This window comes from Eleginops maclovinus, chromosome 14 (genome assembly GCF_036324505.1).
Source record: "Eleginops maclovinus isolate JMC-PN-2008 ecotype Puerto Natales chromosome 14, JC_Emac_rtc_rv5, whole genome shotgun sequence".
Lineage (NCBI taxonomy): Eukaryota > Metazoa > Chordata > Actinopteri > Perciformes > Eleginopidae > Eleginops > Eleginops maclovinus.
The window spans coordinates 2,588,098-2,615,491 of record NC_086362.1 but is presented as its reverse complement, the minus strand read 5'-3'; the positions used below and the strand labels follow the sequence as shown (position 1 = coordinate 2,615,491).

General features: G+C 43.3%; 1 protein-coding gene across 1 annotated transcript; it reads left to right on the top strand.

Moving 5' to 3' along the window:
• Positions 1-6,082: 6,082 nt before the first annotated feature.
• On the top strand, positions 6,083-21,190 carry LOC134875976 (insulin receptor substrate 2-B). The gene is made up of 2 exons (XM_063900769.1): positions 6,083-10,355; positions 17,040-21,190. Exons 1-2 carry the CDS (start codon positions 6,389-6,391, stop codon positions 17,042-17,044), a joined length of 3,972 nt encoding a protein of 1,323 aa, XP_063756839.1. The 5' UTR covers positions 6,083-6,388; the 3' UTR covers positions 17,045-21,190.
• Positions 21,191-27,394: the final 6,204 nt, after the last annotated feature.

Here is a 27,394-nt window from a genome sequence, read left to right as displayed (position 1 = left end):
TCTGTGTGTGTGCGTGTGTGTGTGTGTGTGTGTGTGTGTGTGTGTGTGTGTGTGTGTGTGTGTGTGTGTGTGTGTGTGTGTGTGTGTGTGTGTGTGTGTGTGTGTATAGTTCCCACTTTAATATAGTTTACAGTACCACACTTTCATATATGTTCACACTGACTCCAACACACACACACACACACACACACACACACACACACACACACACACACACACACACACACACAAACACTGTCGATTCAATCAAGTAATAAAAGGATAAAACTGTACAAAATCTCATGAGGAAATTGGTATTTCTTTAGTGAAAATCCCGTAAAAACGAGCAGCACGACCTCTCAGATTTATCTAAAGACCTCTTTATGAACCCTGACCCCACAGGCTACACAATAGAGGAGAATAATACAATTGCCACAAGTATTTAAAGGTAAAGCCCTTTAAAAATAACTAAGATAAATACGATTTCTAACTACAAATGTGTAGTGATGTTTCCTGCTCTGCACCTCCATGAAACCACCTGTCAATCAAACCGTTTAGGGTGTTCTTTGTCTATTAATTCCCCAAAAATGCAGGAAGTTATATGCATTTTCTTCATGCCTATGTATGCTTTATATATGTCGTCTAACAGACCTCCAACAAGCCGTGCGTGTCGTGCAGAGCTGAGATTATGGGAGGATTTGCGCGGTTATCCAGGGGTTAATGGCAGTTTGCATGGGGGCAGGATATAGATTATGGTATAGTGATATATAAAATAAGGAGGAATATGGATCGGAAAGATTAGAGGGAGTGTTGAGGAATGAGGGATTATGGTCTGGATTACTCATGGGAATGTGATTTACATCATGAATACATTGAAAGACAAGCAGCTGTTCAAGGGCTCGTAGAGAATAAAGGAAATGAGGAATAAAAGCATTAAAGGTGTTCAAAAGTAGAGTATCTCATAAAGGTGTTTAAGAAGTACATTTAATGTAATTAAGTTAGCATAAATACAGGAAAGGCGTTAAAAGTCCTTAACAATATGCCTCTATGTGCACAAACACCCATGTGATTATAGAGTTTCAAAATAAAACATTCAAACTTAACAGATTTTCAAAATAAAACACAAAGGAAAGAAAAAGTGTAGTTTCAGACAAAATATATTTATATATTTGAGGTGTAATGACTGCCTGCTTCAAGTTGCTGCTGTTATAGGTTGTTTGTTTGGTACCAGAACTGTATTTTGCATTGAAATTGTATTAAAAGTAGTTGCCTTCATGTTTTTACACTCAACTACAGCTAATTTTTTTGCAGTTTTTTCATCTTTTACTTATTCGGGAAGGTGTCACATGCAGGGAGAAGGACTCTGATTTAGCAGCAGTTCAATAACACTCAGACATGCTTTTGTACCTGGAAACTGATCTTCTACTTTTCCACACAGGTTCATCCTGCAGGTCCAGGGATCGAACCGTTCACCAGAAATCTTGCTTGAAGAACTTCCCTGTTTAGTGACCCCTGCACAAACACAAACATGGGAGTACTTTACAATGTTCCTGTGGTAAAAGCAGTTTGGTTTTATGGAGAAAACAACTAGTCAGAACAACAAAAATGGCTATAACCAAAAACCTTGTAAAACTGAATGAACTTGGACAGCTGGGAAACCCAAAATATGAGCAATAATAACAATTCCCAGAACTAAAAACAATGGCAATCATAGTTTGAGGCTCATGGTAGACACAAAACAGGCTGAAATGTGTGCATGCATAGATGTGTTTCTTTGCTTTAGGTGCTATTAAAAAGCCATACATATTTTATACTGTATTTGTGTAGAACTCAACAGTAAGGGGAGCAAAGAACACGTTCCCAAATAACAAAGCTTAAAAAAACCCCAAATCAATGCAAAAGAACCATATTCACAGTAGAAATCTCAGTTTTCACCACTTAACTAGTTACAGTTAACCTCCACATTCACACTACTAGCAAATATATGAAATAAACACATAAAACTGCATTAATTACAGCAAAGAGGTTACAGTTAGATTGGTAAGTGTACTACTTTGAATGCTCCTGATCACAAAAACAACACAGGATCTTTTGTTGTTGTTTTAACATGTGCATTCACACTTTAAATAAATATATAAAATGTGTGTGTGTGTGTGTGTGTGTGTGTGTGTGTGTGTGTGTGTGTGTGTGTGTGTGTGTGTGTGTGTGTGTGTGTGTGTGTGTGTGTGTGTGTGTGTGTGTGTGTGTGGGCAGTGTGTGGACTCTGGGCCTGTTCTGTAATAACAGAGTGAGTGTGTAACAAAGGGAAGCATGCTCTCCTTTGTGTTTCCTCTGAGTGTGTTTCAGCTTTGTTGGCTCTGCTCCTTTGTGGCGAGTACAATAGAAGCAGAGAGAGGCTGTAGGGCTGAGCCACGGCCAGCAGAGGGCGCTGTGTCCCAGTGACGGTCGGGAGAACACAGGAGAGGAGCATGGTGTTTAATTGGCTGTAAAGACAGGAGGCATTGATTGTATATTTCTAAGACCATTTAACAATCTGCACACTCCCTTTGACCCTTCCTCTTTTCAAAACAAAGTGACGCCCTTGTAAACGAAACAGGCAACAAAACAAAAGCTAAACAACATTCTGTAAACGTGACTCTTTTCTACTTTACAGGAAGCAACATGGGTAGCTCCTACGCCCCTAAGTCTAAGAATAGAGCCTAAGAAACCCTACGTGTGTCACATCAAACCCTCCAGATTTCAGTATAATCGACTCACAAGCAACTTCACGAATGAATTGATTGTGCGGGTTGAATTTGCATCATTTCACCAACAACCTGGCAGTTTGACTGATACGCACACTTAAACACATGCAAACACACACCTGGGCCTTTACACATACTCCTTTTGTTCTCTTGTCTCTATAACCTATGATGAGTGTCTTAATGCTCATGAAATCATGGTGAAACAGCTGGTTTTACTCAAAAAGCCGCTGCTATTTGACCACACCTATGGTTTTGAAGATAACTGATGCATTGTGATGTCACTGGAACAAAAAGCATGGGTGTTTTTCTAAAGGGTTGAGAGAATATTGCAGAACTTCAGACGTACAAAAGAACCTCAAATGCTCCTTGTTTAATATTAAAAGCCAGACAGAAACCATGCTAAAGGTTGGAGGCTAAGTGAGTTCAGTTATTCCCAAAGTTAGCAGATGAAAGGCTCTGCTGGGCCTGACTGACGGAGGTTAGCAGAACCAGGGTTCCTTTGAAAAGCAGCTGACATTTCCCCGGGGGAGAGTTGGGTTGCCCCGTCGGCTTGACTGGTAGCCAGCTCTCTCATTGTGGGAGAGATTGGGAGGCCTGGTATTCCGGCTGTCACAATGCTGTCCAATTTTTTGTTCCGTAACAAGAGGTGAAAGAGTGATGGGGGGGAAACAAGAGGGTCAATCATAGGCTGGTTCAGATAGCCAGTTTGTGTTCAGTCTGGCTAATTTCATACGTTTAATTGGCAGATTTTTCAAAAATAATCCAAACTTTGTGCATTACAGTCTACTTATCTCATACTCCTTTAAACCTACACTCTTAAATTAAAGGAGAAAACTTTCTGAGTGTCTAAATGATTCTTACCAATCAAACTTCCTCCGTATTTCTGTCATTTTAGCTGTGAAGATGGCCTTACAATAAGAGCCCATGGAAAATCGGACGCCCCGACAACTTAAACATGTCTTAGACAATCTCTGAAGAGAATGCCCAAATATTAAACTGGTTTTGAGGTGAGAGAACAATAAACCAACCCACCACAAAGTCCAAAGGACAGGAATATTGTGCAATACTATATTGAAAGGTCCAGAACGGCCAGGAACTAGACTTTGTGATTAGAATAAATCTTCTGATCTGCAACAAAAAAAAAACACATTTCCAAAAAAGTCAAGAAACTCTTTTAACTTTATATTATTGCAAAGTGGTATGTATTGCAAACACATTGGAGAGAATACTCAGTATAACGCATGAGGACGGAAACAAATTTGCAACTAAATGCAGACAGGTGGTCCAGCGTTGGTGAAACATGGCGGTGGCTCTGCCAGTTTGAAGGCTCTGATTCCCAGCGGGACCAGCTGCACCACACATGATCCCACTCCAAGGTGTTTGGGATAAAAGTATCCAGCAGATTGTTGCATGCAAAGTGTAGTAGAGGCTTGGAAGGCCGAGCGTGGCATTCTCCGAGGCATGGAGGAACTCAGATCCCTCCCCTGGGCAGAGGGTGGGGGGGGGGGAGTCCTGCTCGACTGCTTTAGGTTCCCATGGAAAACCCAGCTGGCGCTCATGTGCATCCTGAGGTGAAATACTTCCTCAAAGCGTGGTGAATGAAGAGGATGTTGGAAGGGCTTGCTTTTGCATGATCTTCAAATATGAAGCAACTTGCAAACTTTAAAGTCATAATTCAACATTTTTGAGAAACAGCCAACGATTAGCCATTAGCTTAGCAAAAGGGCAAGAAGACACGCGGGAAAAGTAGGCTGGCTCCGTCCATGTGATCTGTTCCCATCAGACAGAATACAAAGTAAGACAAGCCCCTGTTCAAGAGCTAATATACAAAAAAATAAATTGCTAAATGTAAAGGAATAAATCAAACATTAGCCTTTAGCTTAGCACAAAGACCGAAAGACTGGGGGAAAACGTTCTCTGGCCTCGTTCAAAGTTTTGAAAGCATCCTGAGGTGAAATACTTGTTCAAAGCGTGGCGAATGGCAGATGCCGTGGAAGGCTGGGTATAAACAAACCTGGATTTGATCTGAATTCACCACAGTGTGCCAAGGATTGGGATTGGTTTTGGAGTTATAGACGTAGACGATGCAGGCCGTGTGAGGTCACACCAGCTGGCCTGACCCTCGCTGACACGGAGGCTGGCCGGTACCCAAACTCTCAAGCGGATTCTCACATGACCGGAGCGGCTCTGTGTGTTTTACTCAACCTCGGGCTTTGCAGGAAACGGGTCCAAGATTTTGGGGAGCTGTAATATCTTCAGGGCATGATCAGAGTGATCTAAGGTCACTAAATGAGCTTTTACGTACAGGTGGATTAGAGAGAAATGGGATTATTAACGAGGTAACTAGAGGAAATAGTGTCAGGTGAAAAGCATAATCCGCAAAATTCAAGTTTTTTGTGCATTTGTTTGGAACCATGTCACTTAATAAGGTAAGAATAAAGTTGTACATGCCCAACATTAATTAAATCATAGAAAATAATGCATTGCCTAAATGTGTAGTCCATTATATTGACTTACTTTAATGATTAACTTACATTTTACTATTAAATCTTACTCACTTTTACATAAAAAAATAATTCTGCATTCAAAATGAAATGTATAACCTTTAAATGAAAGATAAAAATATTTATTTATTTATTTAATTTATATTTTAACCATCCATATTTTTTTGTGGATCATATTTGATTTATATTTGTAGGAATATATGATATATTAATGAGGTTTTAATAATTTAATAAACGTAATTCAAGCAACAAATGTAAAAGTAGTATTACTGATGCATGTGTAAGCAGTTGTTGTAGAAGGCTATATTTGTTTGTATAAAGGGTAATTTTTTAAATCTAGAGCTTGACCCAAGACCTGTCTGCTCACAGCTACAGGGGGAAGACTTCGGGGGCTCTTTGGTTCGTCTGCAGGTCTGGGATCAGCTTTCTACGTCAAAAGAATAACTGTAATCCGTAACAGCAGACTCCAGATCAGCCCTGCATAGTCACCGCCTTTTTTTTAACTTCAATAAAACTCTCTGCAACGTGATTGGTCGCAGCTATTGACGCAAAAGCACCAATCACCTACAGCTATTGGCTGCCACAGCTGTCATGTAACGTCAGTCAATCTGACAGACCAATCAGTGCCCGCGTTTGCGTCTTTGTTCCTCCCGTTTTGAGTGTGACGCAGAGGGTCATGTGTTGACGCAAAAGCTCTAATATTACCGAGCGATTGGTTGCAACAGCCGCTATGGAACGTCAATCAAACTGAGGGACCAATCAGAAGCCGTGTTTGCGTCTTTGTTCCTCCCGTTTGCTGTGTGACGCGGAGGGTCATGTGTTGTTTGTGCTCTCGCCCGTAGAGATGTGTTAAGGAGGAGAAGGGAACGGATTGCTAACCCGAGCTAACCGGATCCCTCCCGATTATAGAAAACACGGCGGTGCGTGGTCATGCACACACGGTAGGATTCAATCCGAGAGAAAAAAGCACGCTTTGGAATACAAAAAAAGGGACGAGGGGACTACTTTTTTGGCGGAATAACAAAGCCGGTGTGGATTTTGCAAAAAAAAATCTGAGCCAGCTGGCCTAGCCGGACTCTGGGAGCTCGTCTCCCAAAAACAACAAGAATGGGGTCTAGGTCCACTCCGATTAGCTAGTAAAGAGTGACCTTTGATTGCAGAATGGCAAATTTCACCGATTACCAGGAAGGTAAAGCAGTGATGTTGATGGTGGAGACGCACGGTACAAATGGAGACGGATCGGTCGGGGAACCCCCTTCCCAGTTAATTAATATCAGTGGTGGTGGTTCTCGCTTGCATCAACATTTACAGCCCTCCAACCACCACCACCATCAGTACCAGCTGGCTCCACAGCAGCAGCATCTTTCCGGGGAAAACATTGCAGAGTCTCCCGGCTGCAGGAAAGCCTCTTCTTCCACCGCGGAGGAATCTGCCGCTTCTCCCGCCGCTAGCGGCAGCCATGTCTACGCGGCTGTGAGCGTCACCAACACCTCCGATGTTGTGGATGATATTCGCAAATGTGGCTATTTAAGGAAGCAGAAACATGGACATAAGAGGTTTTTTGTGCTAAGGGCTGCCAGTCACCTCGGTCCGAGCCGCTTGGAGTATTATGACAGCGAGAAGAAATTCAGGAACAGCCTGCGCTCTGCTGCCGCTGCTGCTGCCGCGTCTGCGGCAAGTGGTGGAGCTGTGGCCGCTTCTCCCCCGAAAAGGGTTATTTACCTCTACCAGTGCTTTACGGTGAACAAAAGGGCGGATTCCAAAAACAAACACCTCATTGCGCTTTACACTAAGGACGAGTATTTTGCCATTGTGGCGGAAAACGAGCTGGAGCAGGAGGACTGGTACGTGGCCGTCAGTGAGTTGATGAGTGAGGGCAAAAAAGGGCATGTGGATTCAGATGATTTAGATGATGGATATGGTACTGTCACCCCTGGTACTGTGTTTAAAGAGGTGTGGCAGGTGAATGTGAAACCTAAAGGACTGGGTCAAACTAAAAACCTCACAGGTGTTTACCGGCTATGCCTCTCAACGAAAACGGTTCACCTGGTAAAGTTGAACTCTGAAACCCCCTGTGTTAACCTCCAGTTGATGAATATCAGACGCTGTGGACATTCAGAAAGTTTCTTTTTCATTGAGGTGGGCCGCTCCTCCTCTATCGGGCCGGGGGAGATATGGATGCAGGTAGATGATTCTGTCGTGGCCCAAAACATGCATGAAACCATCTTGGAGACGATGAAAGCCCTGAAAGCTTTTGCAGAGTTTCGGCCCAGGAGTAAGAGCCAATCATCAGGCTCCAACCCCATGCCCTTCATCACGACGCGGCGCCACCTGGGAAACCTGCCACCGAGCCAGACTGGACTCCAGCGGCGGTCGAGGACGGAGTCAGTCGTTGGCACGCCACCATCGAGTAAGAGCTCCGGGGCTAGTGGTTATCGCTTCAGAACATCCAGTGAAGGCGAGGGGACGATGAACCGGCCGTTTCGCTCCGCCACAGGAAGTCTGGTTCACCTCAACTCTGCACGTGCCCATCATGTTCGTCAGGAAGGCGGCTGCAGCAGCGGTGTCGCTACAGGAAATGCTGGTACGAGCACAGGAAGCGGACGCTACGTCAGAGCCATCCAGGGGTCGTCGTCCGCCTACCACGCCCGCTCCGCCTCGCTGCCAGTCTCTCACTTCCCCTCCACCACCAGCCCGGTGAGCGTGTCCTCCAGCAGCGGCCACGGCTCCGTCTCCGACACCCTTACCCGCCCATCGAGCGCCTCCATATGCGGCTCGCCATCCGACGGAGGCTTCAACTCGTCGGACGAGTACGGCTCCAGTCCCGGCGACTTCCGGTACTTCCGGGTGCGGAGTAACACGCCAGACTCCCTCGGGAACACGCCGCCAATCAGAGAAGAGAACTGCTTAAACGACTACATGGCGATGGGCTGGAACCGGGAAGTGTTCGGCACCAGCTCCGGAAACAACAGTGGAGGCGACACGCCGCGAGACGAGAACACGTCGACGACGGAGGACGACCGCTTTTCTTCGTCGTCGCTGAGGAGGAGAACGCACTCGTTCTCCAGACAGGCTGCTGGTGGTGGTGCGACTGGTGGTTCTGGAGTAGCAGTTTACCAGAAAATGACCCAGACCAATTTCTCATTGGAGGAAGGGTCGGATATCGTGTTACCGTTTGGCAGTGGGTTGCTTCGTGGCGGGCCTTCCTCCTCTTCTTCATCGCTACGATCCGACTACAGCTCCTGCTCCGAGCACAGCCAGCAGAGCCGACCCTCCACGCTCTCCCGGACCGAAACCAGCGGCGATCGCCCTCCCCCGTCCTCCTCTTCCTCTGCTAAAGAAGACAGCGGCTACATGCCTATGATGTGTGGCGTGGCTTCATCGTCGCAGGACACCCCCCCCGACTACATGCCTATGCAACCCGGCTCTTACTCCCACCCCGTCTCCCATTCCCCGCAGTTTCACAGTCCAGCTTTAGGCCACCGTTCAGCCCACCAGCTCCAGCCGCAATCCTCCACGGACTCCCACGGCTACATGATGATGCTCCCGGGGGGCGGCGGCTCTCCTTCCCCAGGACAGCCGGCCTCCCCCAGCCCTCACAGTAGCTCCAGCATCGCCGATGCGAGTGGGAGTGAGAGCATAGCAGAGAGACCAGAGAACGGGGAGTATATGGACATGTCGTACTGCGGCGGGGGGTCTCGAAAGCTCCCGAATGAAGGGAACGGTGGGTATTACACACCTGGTACACCTGAGGGCACCCCAAAGTCTTACAGCCCTTACTTCTCCCTCCCTCGCTCCTACAAAGCCCCCACCAGAGAGAAAGATGAGAAAGAATACGGGGAGTATGTCCCCATGAGTTCTCCCGCCAAGCCAGTTTTTTCATCCATTGCCACAGCTTCCATGTCGACACCTGAGAAACGGGGTGGGGGAGGTAGTAGCAATTCAACCCCCTCTCACCCGCCCCCGCCTTACGGTGCCCATCACACGACCGCAGCGATGGCCGACCGGCGCGCCGCGAGGCCGAACCGCCTTCCCTTGGGCCGAAGAAGTTTCCACGGTCCACTGCGGGTTAGTGAGCCCCCCACGGCATCTGCAGGCACCTCCGCCACTGTCAGCACCTCTGAAGGACCTTCGAGTCCTGGGGAGTATATAAACATTGAGTTTGGGGATCACTACCCCCACCAACAACAGCCCCCCGATTATCCCCACACTGTCCAAGACGAAGCACCGTCAAGCGACCGCCGCTCCCCTCACCAGGACTATATGTGCGTGGAGGTCGGGGCGGATCAGCAGGCTGGATGTCTGGGTAAAAACCAGTCACCCAGACCCAGCCTCGTCGCGCCCTGGAACCCCCCCAGCTACATCCGACCCCTGGCTAGCAACCCCGGGGCCTCCCCTGCAGCCGGAGGTCACTGGAGGTCGATGGGCGAAGACTACACGGACATGACGTTCAGCCGAGGCGAGCGCACTCAAACCAGCCCGACGGCCATGCTGCAGCACCTCTGTGTGATAGAGGGACGCTACGGCCACCCTCCCCCCGCCTCTTCCTCACCCCCTCTCCCCCCTTCAAGCCCAGCAAGGGCGCCGACACAACAGCTGGAGCCCAAGTTAGTTCGAGCCGACCCGCAAGGCCGGCGGAGACACAGCTCGGAGACTTTCTCCTCCACCTCTTCCTCGAATTCGACTCCCTCCGGAGCAGGACTCGTGCCGTCAGCCAACCCCCCCACACTGGCCAACCCCTCAGCCCCTTACCTAGCGGAGGGTCAGGCTTCCAGATGGGCCAGCTCGGCTTCTTTCGACAGCATGTGGGTGTCCATGGAAGGTCTCGGGGAGTCACCGGTTCACCACGCTCCCGTGAGATCCATGGAAATGGGTGCAGCTCCCGGTGCCTCATCATCATCATCATCATCTTCATCGTCTGGAGGCAGCAGGATGTGCAGAAACATGTCTGTGGGATACCAGAACGGCCTGAACTACATCGCCTTGGAGCTGAGGGAGGACGGGAGCAACGCGGGAGGGACGCCGGGAGCAGGTAGCAGCAACGGGGGTCAGGTGCCGACGCCGGAGAACGGAGCCTACGCCAGCATAGACTTCACCAAATCAGACGGGGTCACAGCGACGACGAAGGGTGAGCATACGTGTGCGTGTGTCTGAAGATGCTGAAAGATCAGATTTAAAACAAAGCTGTTTATTTGACTTTATTTAGTCTGCTTTTAAGATCTAAAGGTTTTTCTTCCCTAATTGTATATCTTGCACAGAAAATATTGCTTTACTACAGCTCTCACACACATATTAGTGTGTGTGTGTGTGTGTGTGTGTGTGTGTGTGTGTGTGTGTGTGTGTGTGTGTGTGTGTGAGTAAAAGAGGATATTTGTTCCCCTCCCTGAAATCTAAAATAACCCCGAAGTGCAGCGTGCTATTATTAGCCGCATTTTATCTAGCGAATCTATTTCGGATCGAGTCTCTCTGTGATCTTGGCGAGGCTGCGTTCGAGCCGCCAGAAGTTACTCCTTTGAAGGCATCCGAACGTCTAGGCTATAACAGGAAGCGGCGGCACCAATATGTGGTTCACTTTGAGGTCTGTGTGCGAGACAATTAACTCGCTCGAGGTTCATCTCAGGTCAAGTGTGGACAGAATATCCCTAAAAAAAAAAAGGACCCGCCTTCCTGTCTTTGTGGTGTTGCTCTGTGCCTGTCTGTGCACGTGCCGCTGTTTTCTTTGTGTCAGCATGTGTGTACTTAATGTGGGTGTGTGTGTGTTCACAGCCTTTTGTCTGCTGTTAAGGCTTTCACTTGAGACATAGGGACACAGTTTGACCACAATTATCATTTTTTAGCTTTTTTTTTATTGTATAATGTGCAAAAAAAGCCTTAAAATATTACATTTCAACGAAGAAAAGCAGGAAATCCTCACAAAAGCTGTCCTATTTACTTCATATCTGCGTTGATTTGTTATTTCTGTTATCTTATATCATATAAAACATAATATACATATACGAATAACGATATGTTGTATTGAAATAGGGCATAGATGCTTTGAGACGTGTTTTTTCTGCAGTCTTATGAAGCCCGGGCGTGGATGTGTGTGTGAGGTTAGGTCTTAGAGATCAAGAGGAATAAAAGAGGATGTTTTGACTCAGTTTTCAGTCTTTGGTTTCCCTTTTTGCTCGTCTCCTTTCCCAAATCGTGTCCTCTTTTCTACTCCCTGCACTAGCCTCCCATCTTCCTCTCCCTCTGAGTCTCGCTCCATGTGTGTGTGCATGAGTCAGGATTCTCTGCAAACGGCGGCTGACTCATTTGTTTATCGTGGTGCCATGAAAGAGCGCGCGTGTGTGTCGTGTAAATCAGAGCTGAATGTGTGGAGTTCAACTGAAGCGTGTGTGTGTGTGTGTGTGTGTGTGTGTATGTGTGTGTGTTTGTGTTTGTGTTTCCAGCTGGTTCAGTTAGTGTGTGTGTTTCAAGGTTATGTTCAGAAATGTTAATCGTGTGTGTGTGTGTGTGTGTGTGTTGGTCTGCATCTAGGTAGGTGTGTGTGTGTTTATCCGCGCTGAGTCATGGCAGGCAGCCTTTGATGTGGCGCTGTAATTGCGGCGGCGTGTCAAGGCACACAGCGGGCTGGGAGGAAGCGCATCATCATCGCTCTGGAATGCACTTCCTGTCAGCTGCGGTGCTGCGCTGATGCATGCACACCTGGATCCTTGACCCAGAGGAGAGAGAAAAAGGGAGGGAGAGAGAGAGAGGGAGGTTTCTGTCCAGCTGTCAAGGAATATTTGCCATACATATGAGATAAAACGTTGTTCAAGGGATAAACAGACTGGAAATGCCAGATAATGGAAGAAAGATTGGACTTTGATCTGCACAATTTGGAGAAAACTGCGTATTTTGTTTGATAATGCAAGACAGAATTGTCGGAATGGATCATCTGTGCATCGTTACTCTCATTATCATTGCAAAATATGTTAAAATGACACTCAATACATAGTATTTTAAACAGATTTAGCCTTTAACTAGTATTGTGCTTCCTGCGGTTTGGATATTACATAGAACGAGTTGCGAGTTTGATGCATTTTGGGTCAATTGTGCAGCCATAACATTGAGGTTGATGGTTCATTTTTTTACCTTGGAAACCGTATTTCTGCAAGTATGAGTATTACAACCAATTATATGTTTCATAACTAAATTAAGAGCTAATTGCACACCATTGCAACCTTTTAGAGCCGAAGTTGGTGTGTTTAAATGCCTGTTTTATCAGAGTAACAGCCGAGGACACACACTCAGTTTAATTTGTATAAATGACAAAGAAAAACATGCAAAAACCTTGGATTAAGGAGCAAAAACAAGCCTATATTTAGTATTTTTAGCTTAAAAAATACACCAGTTATTCAATCGTTTAAGCTCTGAAAGTGTGCCATGCGAAGGAGCAGCATTTATCAGCTTCATGTCTACTTCACATCTCCATCAGTCCCTTTTAGAATTGAAAGAGTTTTATATAATTCAGCCCTGAAACAGTGAGGATGTTCTTTGAGCTACAGGTGGTTGTTTCTCTTGATCAGGAGAGGAGGAACTGCAGTATTTGGCCCTCAGAATTGAACGTAGATGAACTCGTCTCCCTGCTCTTGGCTTTTCTTATTTGACTCGTCCTGACTGATTTGTGCATTTTCTCTAAAAACTTGAGCACCTTCTTCAAATGTTCCTCATACTCAGACATGTTTTGTTTTGAGAGTTATTGTATAATAAACACCTCTGGCAAACTCTGCTGTAGTTAAAAGTCCATTTGTATAACCAAACATCGGATAAAAGCCCAGTTTTTAACAGTGTTTTGCTCGGTTTTGCAGCTTTTGCATCTTCTCTGGCCTTAGGATGGATTATGAACTGTACATTTGTTTATAAATTGGGCATGCAGTGAGTTAAACCGATGCTCCCGTTTAGAGATTGAGAGGAGTTTCAACCATTTGTGTTAAAATGGCAAAGGTTGTCTGGTTCCAGCGTCTCAAATATGAAGATTTGCAGTATTGTCGTGAGGTCTATTGCCAAGTATTTGGTCAAAAACAAGGAATTTGGTGCATTTGAGTTCAGATTGTAGGAGAAAACGTCAAGAAACATGGAAAAAGTTGACGTCTGTAATAGCTGGAATAAAAACTACAACTAAATATCAACACGTTGACAGTGAAAGATAGAACTCTGTGGAGTATCTGTCCAATAAACACCATAAAGGGCCACGTTACAGCTGAAGGGAAGGAAGGGAAAGAGGGTCGGGCGGATATAAGACGTCCGGAGAGTAACGCCTTTACAAGAGTCAAACAAAACAAAACAAAACAGGTCGCCGATGGGAAATGTAGTCTTTTACACCTCTTGGACTACAGAAGTCACGATGAGCTGAGTGGCCCTTTCTTACAAACAAAAGCCCGGCTCTTAACATGCTGTACTTTGAGTAAATGTAACTTCCCACCTCTGGAGAAGATGGTACAAGGCTGCCCTTTCCTCTCTCGTTCCCACCTCTGCTGCCAGGCCCTTCTATATTTACAAGTCTATTTCCAGACTGACACCGTTTTATGGGCCGGTCCGAGGCATGCTCGTAACAGGACCCCCCTTTCTGCTCGGCGTGCTGCATGCAGAGCTCCCTCTCTCTCTCTGAAATAGCCACATATATTCAGCCACAGATGTTAGAATTATTAACCGTCATGCACGCACACAAAGCACTTCAGATTCACAAGAGAAGTTGACGGTTCTCTGCAGAATTTGGCCTGTTTTACTGGCAAAAGTACTCAGATTTTGCTATTAAAGTAGAAGTACAAGACTGTAGGAATACTCAGGGTTACTCGAGGTTTATATTTCATGCATCTGTGTAATCAGTTATCTTAATATCATAGTAAGTTGTCCAGTGTCTTCCCGGAAAGACCAAGTGCCACCGTGGTGTCCCTGAGCAAGACACTGGTTACCTACACTGCTCCCCGGGCGCCATACATAATGGCAGCCCACTGCTCCTAACACTACTTGCCGCTCCAGAGGATTATATGCAAGTAAAGAGCTGTTACTCTCCTCCACAGAACGGTCATAAAACCTGCTTTTACAAACTAGTATTGGAGTAGAAAAGTGTCTGCATGAAAGCGCTCTACATGCCCACAGAGTGTGTGCCATGCTGCAGGGCTCGCTCTTTGGGAAGTGTTGTGTCTCGTCAGTAATAAATGGTCCTAAACACTGACCGCTATGCGCTCGGCGGTCTTCAGTTACTGTGAAGTGTGGATTTCATAGGTGGTCGTTCGTGAGCATTACTCAATCACCGAGCCTCCGGTATCTCTCAAACACGCAGGAACTTATTCTACCTTTATGTTTCCCTCGCCTCTCTCCGTCTCTCTCGGATATACGGTAGTGATAAAGCAGGGTTTTACTAGAGAACCCCGAGACCTCCTGGAATGTGACGTTAAGATTTTACAAGAGAAGTCCATTTTGAAATACCAGAAAAAATCCTAAAGTGTTTTTTTGCAGAAATCTTTGACGTTTTTACCTTTTTTCCTTCTAAAATGACTAAATATCCACATAGAAATGTTGGATTATATTAACACGCTTTCTATTTTAGGCTGTTTTTATTCACATTTGAGGCTTTTGTATGTTTTCTGCAAAGAAAATCACCAATATTTACAAAAATGGTCATAAACATTGTGCAGAATATACAGCATATTATCCCTTATTATTTGACTACTACAGTCCTTAACAATTTGGCCTGATTGTAAGAAAATAAGAGTAAAAATGGTGCAAAGTTACTTATTGCTGTCTTTTTAAGCTTAAAAACAGACTACAAATGCGGTGTAGCTTTAAGGGGAAGGAAAAACGATATGTTTCGAGTATCGGATCAAATTCCCATTTCTCAATCTGCACTTTAAAGGCCGCCGCCGCAGCTGTCTCGCCGGCCCGTGTCAGGTCAACACGTTACACTCGCTGTTAACTCCCATAATGCCTTTCATCTGTTGTTCCAGCTGGGGGAGTCTGGGTTTTAGGACAGAGAGAGAGAGAGAGCGAGGGAGGGAGACGATCACAGCTCTGAACACCTGCCTGTGTTGCAACGACACACCAAGCATGTGAGCTAATGCAGGTGTTTCTATAACCCGATTGTGTGTGTGTGTGTGTGTGTGTGTGTGTGTGTGTGTGTGTGTGTGTGTGTGTGTGTGTGTGTGTGTGTGTGTGTGTGTGTGTGTGTGTGTGTGTGTGTGTGTGTGTGTGTGTGTGTGTGTGTGTGTGTGTGTGTGTGTGTGTGTGTGTGTGTGTGTGTGTGTGTGTGTGTGTGTGTGTGTGTGTGTGTGTGTGTAACAGGTCAATTCAGGTCAGGTGGGCTTGTGTCCTAAGAAAGTAGTTTTGATCCAAGACCACGACTGGCTGCAGAAAACCCAGAGACCTCCTTTCTGTCTCCCTCAATTAATATCACCGGGGCTTTATTGGCATGATATGTGAGCCAAAGCGAGTGTTTCCTTATGTCAGAGTCTTGGTATTTGAGTTTCACTTTGGCAACACTCTTCCTCTACCTCAGCTCTTTTTAGGGGTTGCCAGGTTTGTCTGCATCCTCTTAGTTGTGGACACCTTTGGCTATGAGTGGGTTGATGTTTGGGACACTGCAACCTTTTCTTTCTCAATCTAAAGGGCATGTTGTTGTCTTTTCCTTGCGTCAGAGTCTTGGTATTTGAGTTTTACTTTGGCAACGCTCTTCCTCCACCTCAGCTCTTTCTGGGTTGCCAGGTTTGACTGCATCCTCTAGTTTTGGTCACTTTAGTTTAGCTATAATTTTTTTGGTTGTGTGTGTCGTTCTTCCTCTTCCTCTCTGTGCCTTCTATCAGTCCTTCCATCCCTCCATCCCCCTGACAAACAGAGGAGCAGCATTCCAGCAGTGCCTCCCCCCCTTGTCAAAGCGTCTGTATTGTGGCGTGCCGCTCGCATTGTTGCGTGGGACAAAGCCTCACTCTCGGTGGAATAACCCAGCTGGACGCCGGCCACGAAACACAGGGTCACACGAGGCCGCTCGGCCGCACCAAAACAGCCGACCCTGGCGGCCACGATAGCGGTGCAGGAAACAGACTTATCGTGTGTGTGTGTGTGTGTTTGTGTCTGCTGCAGCGCTCCAAAGTTCACTGACCACGCTCACTTGTTTACCAGGCAAACACGTTTTCAATTCAGCCAGGAGTGAGAGCCAAATCCGCCGGCGCTCACATGTGCGGGGCGTCTTTTTGAAAAGCTTTCAGACGGGGAGCAGACCCAATGTGACTGTGATTATAGGAGGTTTGTTTCCATGAGTGGTGATGTCACAGCTGTGCTTAATAACTAAGGAATGTACAGAGCTTATGTGCGTGTTGGTCCTTTCAGGTGGGAGAACTTGCATCTTTTTGTCAATTAACAGTGGGCTTTAAAAACGGTGTGTGTCAGACAAACAGAAAACCTTTTTTAGCAGCTTTAAGTCTTCTGAACTCAATCATTTCGATTTAATACAACAGGAAAAAATGCTTGTGACAACTTCCTAAAAGCACAGGTCTACATGTAAAATAAAATGTGCTTGTCCTACTGAAGATGCTCCCTTCACTGTCACACAGGATGAAGAAAATCAGCAGAATTTAAGATCCAATGTTTTGGAGGTTTTTTCCTTGAAAAATTACTATTAGGCTAGATTTTTGTACCATTTATCAACACTTTAATAGTGTGTGTTGGAGAAAACAGCCTTTGCAGACCATTTACATGCACTAAAACATAACACACTACAGGAAAGGGAAAGCAGAATTTTAAAAACCTCTGAAGGTGGATTTCTTACCTGTTCTCTCATTTTCTCTTACAGACTGAGCCTTTGGATAATGGTTCCCCACCTTCCTCCTCCTCCTCCTCCTTCTCCTCATCTCTCTGGTCGGGGCTGCTCTCGACCTCTGACCTCTTCACCCAGATGGGAGAAGCCTCTCTGGATGCAGAAAAACAACAACAACAACATCAACAACAGAAGACTAAAAAACGCTTGCAGTTTTTATAAGTGTATTTCATTATCTTTGTGTTTTTTATGCATACTTTGTCCTGTTTCTCTTTTTTTTAAATATAATTTCCCCCCCTCTCAAAATCAATGCTGCCAGTGTACGCTGCTTTTTTCAACAGACTTTGGTACGGGGGGGGGGGGGGTTAAAGGAGCCTCATTATCAGGCTCTCCATACGGTATTAATAAAGGGACGCTGGAAGGCATTAATGGTACTTTTATGTTGAATTGAAACTATATTTTTTACCCCTCATGCATTATCCTTCCTCACCACGGTAACGTACAGTTATTACTTAAGTTGGAGAAGATCACCTTTTTTCTGTTATTAGTTGATTACCCAATTAAAATGGTACACGCTCATGGCTGGATCCATTCTCCAGTGGCATTGCACAGGTGCTGTTCCCATATACTGGTAAACCTTAAAACCATTACCCCCCTCACGTTCTGTAGCACATATTATATATTTATTTGTGGCGATAGGTACAAATAATATCCGGTACATTTCTTTGTTTGCTTTCACGACAGCGATGGTACTCGACAATGCTGGAAAGTTTTTTTTTCATTACGGATTTGTTTGAAGGCGTAGTTTTGAGGCTAATTAGCTTAGCATAATGAATGGAAGCGGGGGGAAACTGCTAGCCTGGCTCTGAAATTCAAATTCAAGCTTCCAGCACCTTTTCTAAAGCGTATTATATTTATCTTCTTTGTTTAATCTGTACATAAAGCCCAGGTTTAAAGTTAATCATTCATGTTTAATGGGAGGTTATTATGGGGTACACTTTCCTGAAGACTTGTTGTCCATCCCTCTCTAAAATGCTGAATTGTCTTCAGTGCCTTTTGACTTTTTATGCACATTCAACCAAAAAGAAATGACATAATTATTGAGATCTTGAGCAACTTATAAGTTGATTTAGTTGACTTTAATCAGAGCTAGCTGTCTCCGTCCGCTTCATGTCTTTATGCTAAGCTAAGCTAGCATCCATCTATTCCTTTAAAAAACATCAGGAAGAGGCTTGTAGAGGTTTTGGAACCTCGACTGATCTGAAACTAAGCAGGTGTTTTAGTGGGGGGGGGTTTCTTCAGTTTTACCTCATACGGTCCGTAGCACAGTTCAGGTTAGCGAGGGACAAACACATAGACACAAGACACACACAGTAAAAGGTTAAAGCACAAAGTACAGATGTACACACACATACAATCTCTGCAAGTGAAGCATATACCTTACAGCTGTTGCATTTACACACACACACCTGTACGTCATGAAGACACATGTGACGGTCATGTGGCGTCTCCCATGTCTGCTCTATTTAGACCCCCTTTTTGGCTCTTTGACAGTGCCTCTTGATGACGCACACACACACGCTGGGTGACGTAAAGAGGTTTCCAGTAAGCTGAGCTGCAGCCCTAGGTGCAGCGCGCTGGTCATACTTGCCCTGTTACAAACTCACACACACGCTCGGACAGGCAGTGGACACACACATCAATCAGAGTCCTATCTGAACGCTCACACCACTTTAACTGACACGCACATAGTTAGCATTTTCCACTCACGCTGCTCTCCTATTACCAGACTGACAGCCCACAGAATTGCATTTCTGGTCCGGTATTCACTCCTCTAATGCCCTGATTTTTCTTTCTAATCCTCCCACTCTCTATTTTTTTTAATTTTTAATTCATTTAGACTGAAAAGGCCCGTCACTCTCGCTGCTCTGCTGTGTGGGACGCATCTTTGTGGTCCTGCACAGCATGAAATCTGAGCGACCGAGCCAAGTGTCTTCAAATCATTTCTCTTATTTGGAGACGGTTGAGGTTCGAGATAGAAACGTCGGTACAGAAACTCCCCTCATTGGTCTGATTTCAAAGCCACAAAATGCTGTTTCTAAGCCTGTGACGTGTCTTAAATGTACATTACGAACAATTTCATTTCCTTTGCCCCCTTGTCGATCGAACAAAGAATATAACGGCTGCTGCCCGAGAACATTTCCCTGTTTTGTGTTTGCAAAGTGTTGCTTTATGACTTTTATTTCGTGGCAAAAAAAAAAAAGGTAAATGCAAGGTTTTTTTTCCAGAGGATTTTTTTGATCCTTAATTTATTTGAAGCATTCTTCAAAAGATGGCTAAATGTTGTTCATGTCTGATTGCATCATGTTGACTTTTAACCCCCCATGACTGAATTAATTTACACAGAATCTGTGTTTATTTTGGCAACAACTCAACCTCAAAACTGTCCTCGATTTTTCCCATTCTGATGTTGAAAATCAGCTGTTGTGAATTTTTCTTGTTGGGGGTGGGGGGTGGAGAAATGAGAAAGAAGACCTACGTAATATATATATATCTTTATAAATATATATATAATCCTCGCAGAGAAGACTTAGGGTTACTGCATCATTATGCAATTTCCTTTCTCCTCTTAATATTTTGGTTTCTTTTGTATTCTAGTTTACAGAGGGGAATAATCATCTTATTTTTGGTTGGTTTTTTGTCGTATTGGGGCGACCTTGTTTCTCTGAAAACAAAGCAAGGCTAGTATTTTTCTTTTCTAAGAGTACATAGGCATTTTGCAGTTATTTGTATAAAGAAATGGGTAACAACCTCTGCCTAATGTTTATTTTTTTGTAACTATATTACAGTTTATTTGCTGCTGTGTAGTACAGTTAACGGTTGGAAATGCTGTCGATGGAGATGACGTTCATCGCGGGTCCGTATTTTTCCCAGAGAATTCCTCTGTAAAGTTGGAGGAGGAGGAGGAGGAGGAGGAGGAGGAGGAGTGGTGCTGGTGGTGGGGGGGGATTGGGAAGCAGATCTCCCCCGCCTCTGCTACCTGTGTTCTTAGTTTCCGAGTTGAATGCTGTTGTTTATTAGCTTTACAGGAAAGAGAAAGAGTTAAAAAAAAATACTGTGGAGGTGTGTATCCTTCGTATGTGCATTATTTTTCAGCGACGTACGTCCTATATACGAAAAAATGAGAAAAAAGAGTTAAAAAATGTGGAAATCCTCCTAGTGTAAATAAAGGAAAACTCAAGTTGTCGCTTTTTTCATGTAATGATCGGCGCCTCTGCAGGTGCCCCCCCCCCCCCTTATGTTTTTGTTTTACCTCCTCTCTTTTCTTTCTCGTTTTTCCTCGTGGAGGGAAAGGGGGGCGGGAGGAGGAGGCGATTTGAGCATCGGCATAGTGTTTATATTTATCAAAACTTTTTTGCTTTCGATAGAGCTATTGCAATAAAAACTGTGTTCATGTAACCGCTGCGGTCTCACTGTCTTCTTTACTGTGTGAGCGTCATGCATCTACATCCACAGCTCAAGTGCATTTACTCAAGTGCAGAAGTAAAAGGAGTTCAATTTATGCACATTGCAGCAGTAATATCAAACCAAAAGCATCTTATATAATAGTTAAAGTACATTTCACTGCATCATAACCATTTGTTTGACATATTTTAAGCACATTTTCTTGTTAATATCTTACATTTTTACTTAATAATGGTTTAAAATGCAGGATTTTAACATATTTTCACTGTTTTATTAGACATAAGTACTTCTTCCCCCACATTTTATACGACTACACACTTGTTTTCTCTTCCAAGCACTTCCAATCAAAGTCATTGTTCGTAAATAATCCAGTGTACAGAAATGTAATTTGTGTGTGTTTACAGCGACTCTCAGGCTCATGATTTTTGACACAGCGACTGTTTGAGATGCTTTGATTGAAGCAAAAACTTGTAACCTCAGAAAGTAGAAGAGAAAGTACTATATAATACACCATAAGAAGTTGAAGAGGGATTCTCAAAATGTGAATTTGCTCCTAAAATAAATATACATAATTGGAGATTTGCTCTGACACCATTATTAGACAATCATTTTTTCGCCCGCCAAAAAATGAGCTTCTATTCATTGACTTTTGTGCCAAAACATGTAAAGTTTGACTGTGAAATACTGTGTTCCTTCAAATAAAAAAGGTTTTATTCTTTGTACTCTGCTTGTTTTCCTAGGAAGTCTCAAAATCATCGACAGAAATTGTTTAAATCTGCACACAAACTGTGATGTTTTATTTTAAGTAGATAATACATCCACTTTTACTTCTAGTCTGTTTGCTAAGCAATACTTATTATATATTGTTGCACAGGCTTATTACTGCCAATAATAGCATGATAAATAATGTAAGAAGGATAGCTAGGTTGTTTAATTTCCGCCTTCTTTTATTGTAGTTATAAATAGTACAAGCGTCAACATTTACATTAGTCTTCATAGGGAAATAATAGGAAAAATAAAGACCTATTTTAGGCACCCCTTGTTCTTATCTGTATTGTTTGCAGTCTTTGTTTGATTTCATTCAGTGCTCACATAAAGGGAGTGACTGTCTTATCTAGAACGATTGTTTTACTTCCCTGTGAGCTCACTTTATTGATACAGAATAAACCCTGATGCTTCCTGGATGAAGGAACACGCACACGACTGCAGACTTGTTGTTTTCTGGCCGAATTGATAATCATTTATGTGTTTTACTGCCTCTCCTGACCCTTTGGCCTCTGAAACCAGTTAAAAAGATGGGTGTCGACAAGAAAACACGCACTCACTTCCTCGTTCCTGGAGCTCTTTCGGCTGGTTAGTGGGTTTTTTTCGGCCAACGACACGCTGTGTTTATCCAGCTCAGACGACCGGCCGGCATCTCAAAGTCCAACTGTCAAAACAAAATCAAAGTTCACTTTGTGTATGAGAGGTCAGCTGAGAGGATCCACCACTGTGGTTTAAATCAATGGAAAAACAGCTATTCACAACTTAAATTATTGTCATTTCAGTTTGTTCATTACGTTATTTCTTATTCCTTTCATACAGACGTTTAAACTCTTCACATATTCAGTTCCTCAGTTCAGTTATTCTCCAAATTCAGTGCTATGTACCTTAAACACACAGTATATATTCCTCTCAAGGAATACCATCAATTTATCTTAGAGACTCGACTTAAAATGCTTTATTTGGGGGTTTTTGAGTATTCAATCGCATCTACAATTAGATTTGTTTAGGCCAAAAATGGAAAAATTATCTTAGAATTGTTGCATTTTTTTTCATGTGGTTGCAAATTCACAGATTGGGGTTAATGCCTGCTACACTTCCTTTTAAAAATCTACTTTATTGCATGAAAACTACAACATTTCATGCCCAAATTCGCCCGTTAGGTACACAGGAAGAGGACTTTAAACGTGAAACATGGTTAACTTTATATGGATTTAAGCACCCTGGTTGCAAGCAAGAAAGAAAAAATGTACATTGACTTACAAGCCACTTTCTCATTCCTCTACATCCCATATTTCTAGAGATGAAAGGGAAAGCAAACTGTCCATCAATCATCAGAAAAACATATTTGATGTTTTATTTGGAGCATCTATTCCTGACAAATGTCTTACAATAACAGGAAGAGTTCACTGCTCCATAAAAAGAAATGTGGCTTGTGAGGATTCACGCTATAACGCCACACCATTAAACACTTCCAGATTCTGTAGAACTGTTTTAAGAGCGGTGTCTGGCTCTGTGTTTTGTTATTTAAAGACGTGCTGCCAGAACCAGGGTGAATTACACTTTGGCAAAATGTCAAATAGTGCTGGGAATTCCCCCCCGTTCAACGAGCTTTCTGGAAACTCAATGAAGAGCTGAGGTGGAGCAAGAGACTGACCATCAGCAATCACTAATTGGATCATCTAATATGGTTATCTCTGAGTACCATTTTAGGCTTTTTTTTGGGGTCTTGTTGGTGAGTATATGAGGCCCAACTACAAGTTCAAATGATGGTCAAACTTAAGGGTCCCAATCAAAGTTGTTAGTTTGAAAAACCACATCTGATGTCTGCACACATTATCAGTAAACCTCAATATATTACTCTGCCCTCTGAATGAACCGACATTTAGGAAAACTTCTCTGACGATTGTGGGGCTTCTAAATACGTCAGCACGAGTATCTTTTCAAGATTCCACTCCTTTCCAATGAATTGACATTTTCATTTGTTGACATTATGGGTAAACCAAGAAGCCACAAGCACTGAGATAAGAGATACAACAGATGCTGTGGTGGAAGAAATATTCAGATCCCTTTTTTGAGAAAAATTACTAATACCACACTATGGGTAAAATTCCTGCAGACAAAACCTTACTCAAGTAAAAGTATGCAAACTTTAGCAAAGTGTAGTAATTCATTGTGCTCATTTTATTATAATGCATGATGCTTTTAGGTTTAATATAACTGTTGTATTATGTTGCATTTTACTACTGTACATATTACATGTAATATATATACTGTATTGTTGGGTTTAATCCATAGCAATGCATACTATTCTATGAAGTCCTCAGACGATGCATTTTCAAGCCGAAAAATAAAGCCTTTTTTAAAAAAATTAATTCATCCTAATTAAGAAGAATACTTTTTCTAAAGACATGAAGAATAACTGCATCCTTAAGTACATCACAAACGTTTAAAAGTAACATATTTTTTACTGGACTGGAAGAGGATATACAACTTTAATCTGAACTAAGTATCTGTAACCTAGCGATGCTATTCATCATGTGTCAGGGTTTAGCGATAGCCACATGCTAACCGCTAACCACCAGACAGCAGACAAGGTTAGCTAGCTAGCTACAGTTCAAGCTAGCTGTTGTACATTGTTGAGCATTTAGCAGCTAAAGAATTAAATGTGTTTATCAGGAATAAAGAAATAGCAGGATAGTATTTGACTTACATTCATCAGGAGGACAGAAAAACCACACAGAATTGATGCTAACTTTGCTCCCTGTCTGCTGGATGTGTAGCTCTTTGCTGAGTTCCGTATTGTCTTAAATCACACCAGATTTTTCTTGTCAAGTTTTTAAAGCTTTTTCTTGACTCTTAAAGCGTATTTTCTAAATTAAAAAAAGTTGCCAAACAGCTAGGGTGTTGCTTTTAGCTTTTCTCCCAAGGTAGCCTACCACTGTAGTGTTGTTGGATATAAGCGGTATGCTAATTTGCTTAATTTAATTTATGTAATGATTTGGTACTAAACACTAACAGGAATGCTAGTTGCTGGTTAGCTGAGGACATCTATTGTAATTCCCAGTATTTTTCACAAAAACAACCTTATCAAAATCTGTGAAATATGCAATGTATATAAAGTAAACAGGACACTACATGCATGACATTGCACAAACACAAGTGTCTGATTGAGGCACTGAATTTATAAATCTTATCAACTCATGTAATGTACACCGTTTAATTAATAGGGTTAAAAAAAAGAATCCCTGATGACATGTGCTCAGTGTTACTGTTGGTAGCTGCGGTATCTGCTTAGGTCCCAGACTTTATCCACTAGAGGTTAGGTTACATCATTAATTAATAAATTCCCTGCCGACTGACAGACTTCCACATTAAGATATGATGATGAAGTGTTTGTGTTAGTGTGTGTGTGTGGATGTTGAGGCTTAGGCCAGTGGAACAAGCAGGGGGCATTTCAACACCAGCATGTGACCCATAGGTTCCATTACTGATGGACGAACCAGTGGGCCCACTGGGGATGTAAACTGGTGCTAGAGTTTCAAAACAACAACCAGTGTGCATTGCTGCGTGTGTGTGTGTGTGTGTCCCCGAGTGCATATGTGTTTGTGTGCACGATGTTGGCTGAGGATTGGAGTCCAATGGAGCTGCTGTACGCGGCTTTTCAACTATTAATTCAGCTATTAGCATCTTCGTAAGTGAGTGTGTACAAATCCTTCTGCTTACCCACACAAACACACTCGCAGATGGTTTCCTAATGAGCGAGGATGCGTCAGAGTTTAACCTGACCGCATCTCGTTTCCATGCAGGAGGCCTGACCTTGTTGACGCTCAACAACAGCATCTGTCTTCGAGAAAGAATCCATCGACATCCCCCCTGTGACTCCTTCTCACATCCTAGAAAGTTTCCTATTTAGGAAGCAAGTGAGAGTGCTTTTCAGCCGTCTTCCAGAGCAGATGCTACAGACGTATATAGACGATAATCAGATATCTACTGGAAGGAAAAGCGCCTGACCTACAAAATAATTAAATTCCTGTGCCACTTTAGGGTTGGATGCTTATCGGCTAACATTTAGTTGTTATATTTGTCATGGGTTTGTTATCGGACCCACATCAGAACTGTTGTTGTTGTATCTTGATTTAAGAAAGGTCATTCGCTAGTGAGATACATTTAACTTCAAATCTTAAAAGAGAACCCAACTAGATCTACTATGATCGCTTAGGAAGGTTGCATTGAAAATTAGCATGTTTTGTGCAGAAATGGTTGAAGGAACATGGTATACTTCCTATTTACAGCATAGGTACAGATAAGTGGGCTTTCACATAGATTTGGTGCCATAAAACCGCAGATCAGGCCTGAACATTTCCCTATGTGCTATGATATGTGCTAAGCTGGCAGCTAGCCAGTAGCCTTAACTTCTAGATATTTAGCTCTCTATGGGTTTTGTAGAATATGTCCTTAGTGTGTTACCAAGTTTGATATGGAGTTTAAGAGATTGTTCATGTGATGTCTTTGTATAACAAACATGGTACTCTGACACAAGTGTTATCCCATCCAATGTAGACCAAATGTGCAGCATTGTTGTTTTTGGTTGAAACCCAACCGTCCTATACTTTATCTTGTAAGCCTCCTCTGACTTAGGGATTCTGGACACCTGGATGGACACTTTGGGAACACGTAATCTCTTCTTTGGAAATGGGATGGGCTCTCTTTTCACCAGGGAGCCTCCCAGCCTTGTGATATCATGCTTTGAGCAGTTAACAGAAGCCAGGGAACCATGCACCTCAGACAAAAGAACAACAAGTCTTTCCAGCAGGAACAGCTTAGAGCTGCTAAGAGAACACACAGACCACCTCGCCTCCGATCCCTACTTGTCTTATAGCTTAGCCAATGCCAATCAGGAAGTAGATTAGTCATTGAAAGCGTGCAGCCTTAAAGAGATTAAGAAACTAAAACAATAGCTGCAGCCACAACACAGGGAAACAGAAAGGGAAACCAAAACATTTCTGGCTCCTATTTCATTCTAGGTTTTACATTAGCTTCATAAGGCATTGATTTATCTGAACACATGGGCATCTGACGATGCTGTGTGTGTTTTAAGAGCTTCTTTATGCAATTTTAAAGTTAATTAGATAACTTTTAAGACTACATGCACTCCACACACAACCCACCTTTGTCTCGGTCCACTTGACCCACGCTCCTTATCCCTTCCTCATCCTTACCCTTTCGACATCATCCTTATCCACATCTTCTCATCCCTTTACCTACCGACCCTTACATCCCTATACATCCCTTCATCCCTCCAACCCCTCACCCAATTCCCTTTGTTCCTCAACTCATCAACCTCTTCATCCCTTCATCGTTTCCTTTCCAACCTGTGCATAATTATCCTATGTCTGTCCTTGGGGAATGCAATCAGCTTGACTTGGAAATACCCTGAGTCTCCCTCTTATTTATTATCATTTCACATCCTCCCAGACCGGCATACCTTAACACCCACTTGACATCCATTCGTTGTACCTCCTTCCTTACATCTTTACTGACTTGTTGTGGCTTGTTCTTCTTCTTAATTATGAAGATATTCCTTCTTTGGTGGCTCAGGTGATTTACTAATTTCTATATCAGTTGTGTTAAATTTGCATATTTTTAAGGCCACAAAGTAGTGTTCAAACATCCCAATATAAGAAGGTTTAAAAGCCAGAAATATAGTCGGAAGATTTGAACTTTTTCATGATTCATTTTTACCTTCCTTTAAGTGTGTTTCCTTGACTCTGTGTGGAAGTGCTGCCATCTGCTGGTTACTGACTGTATAAGGAGGCACCTGGGAAATCACTCCTTTACACTAAAACAGAGAAGTAAAACTAAAACTAAAAAGCAATTCAATCTCTGAAACCTCACTGACATAAATAAAGGCTTGGATTTGGACGCCCTAGATGTCTTAAGCCCCTTTTGAAAAGCCTACTCCACTTGTTCTCTACATATTTATTTATTTTAGAGAGTATATACGCCTTCATCTGATATGTCAAAGTTTTTTCTGTATTTTATTCACACTTTTTCCATCAAATATGTTCCATAAAGTTGGTAAAACAAGCCTCAAACCCTTCATGATTTCACATATAAAATATTCTTCTCTTTTGGTAAAATAATACATTTTCACAAAACAG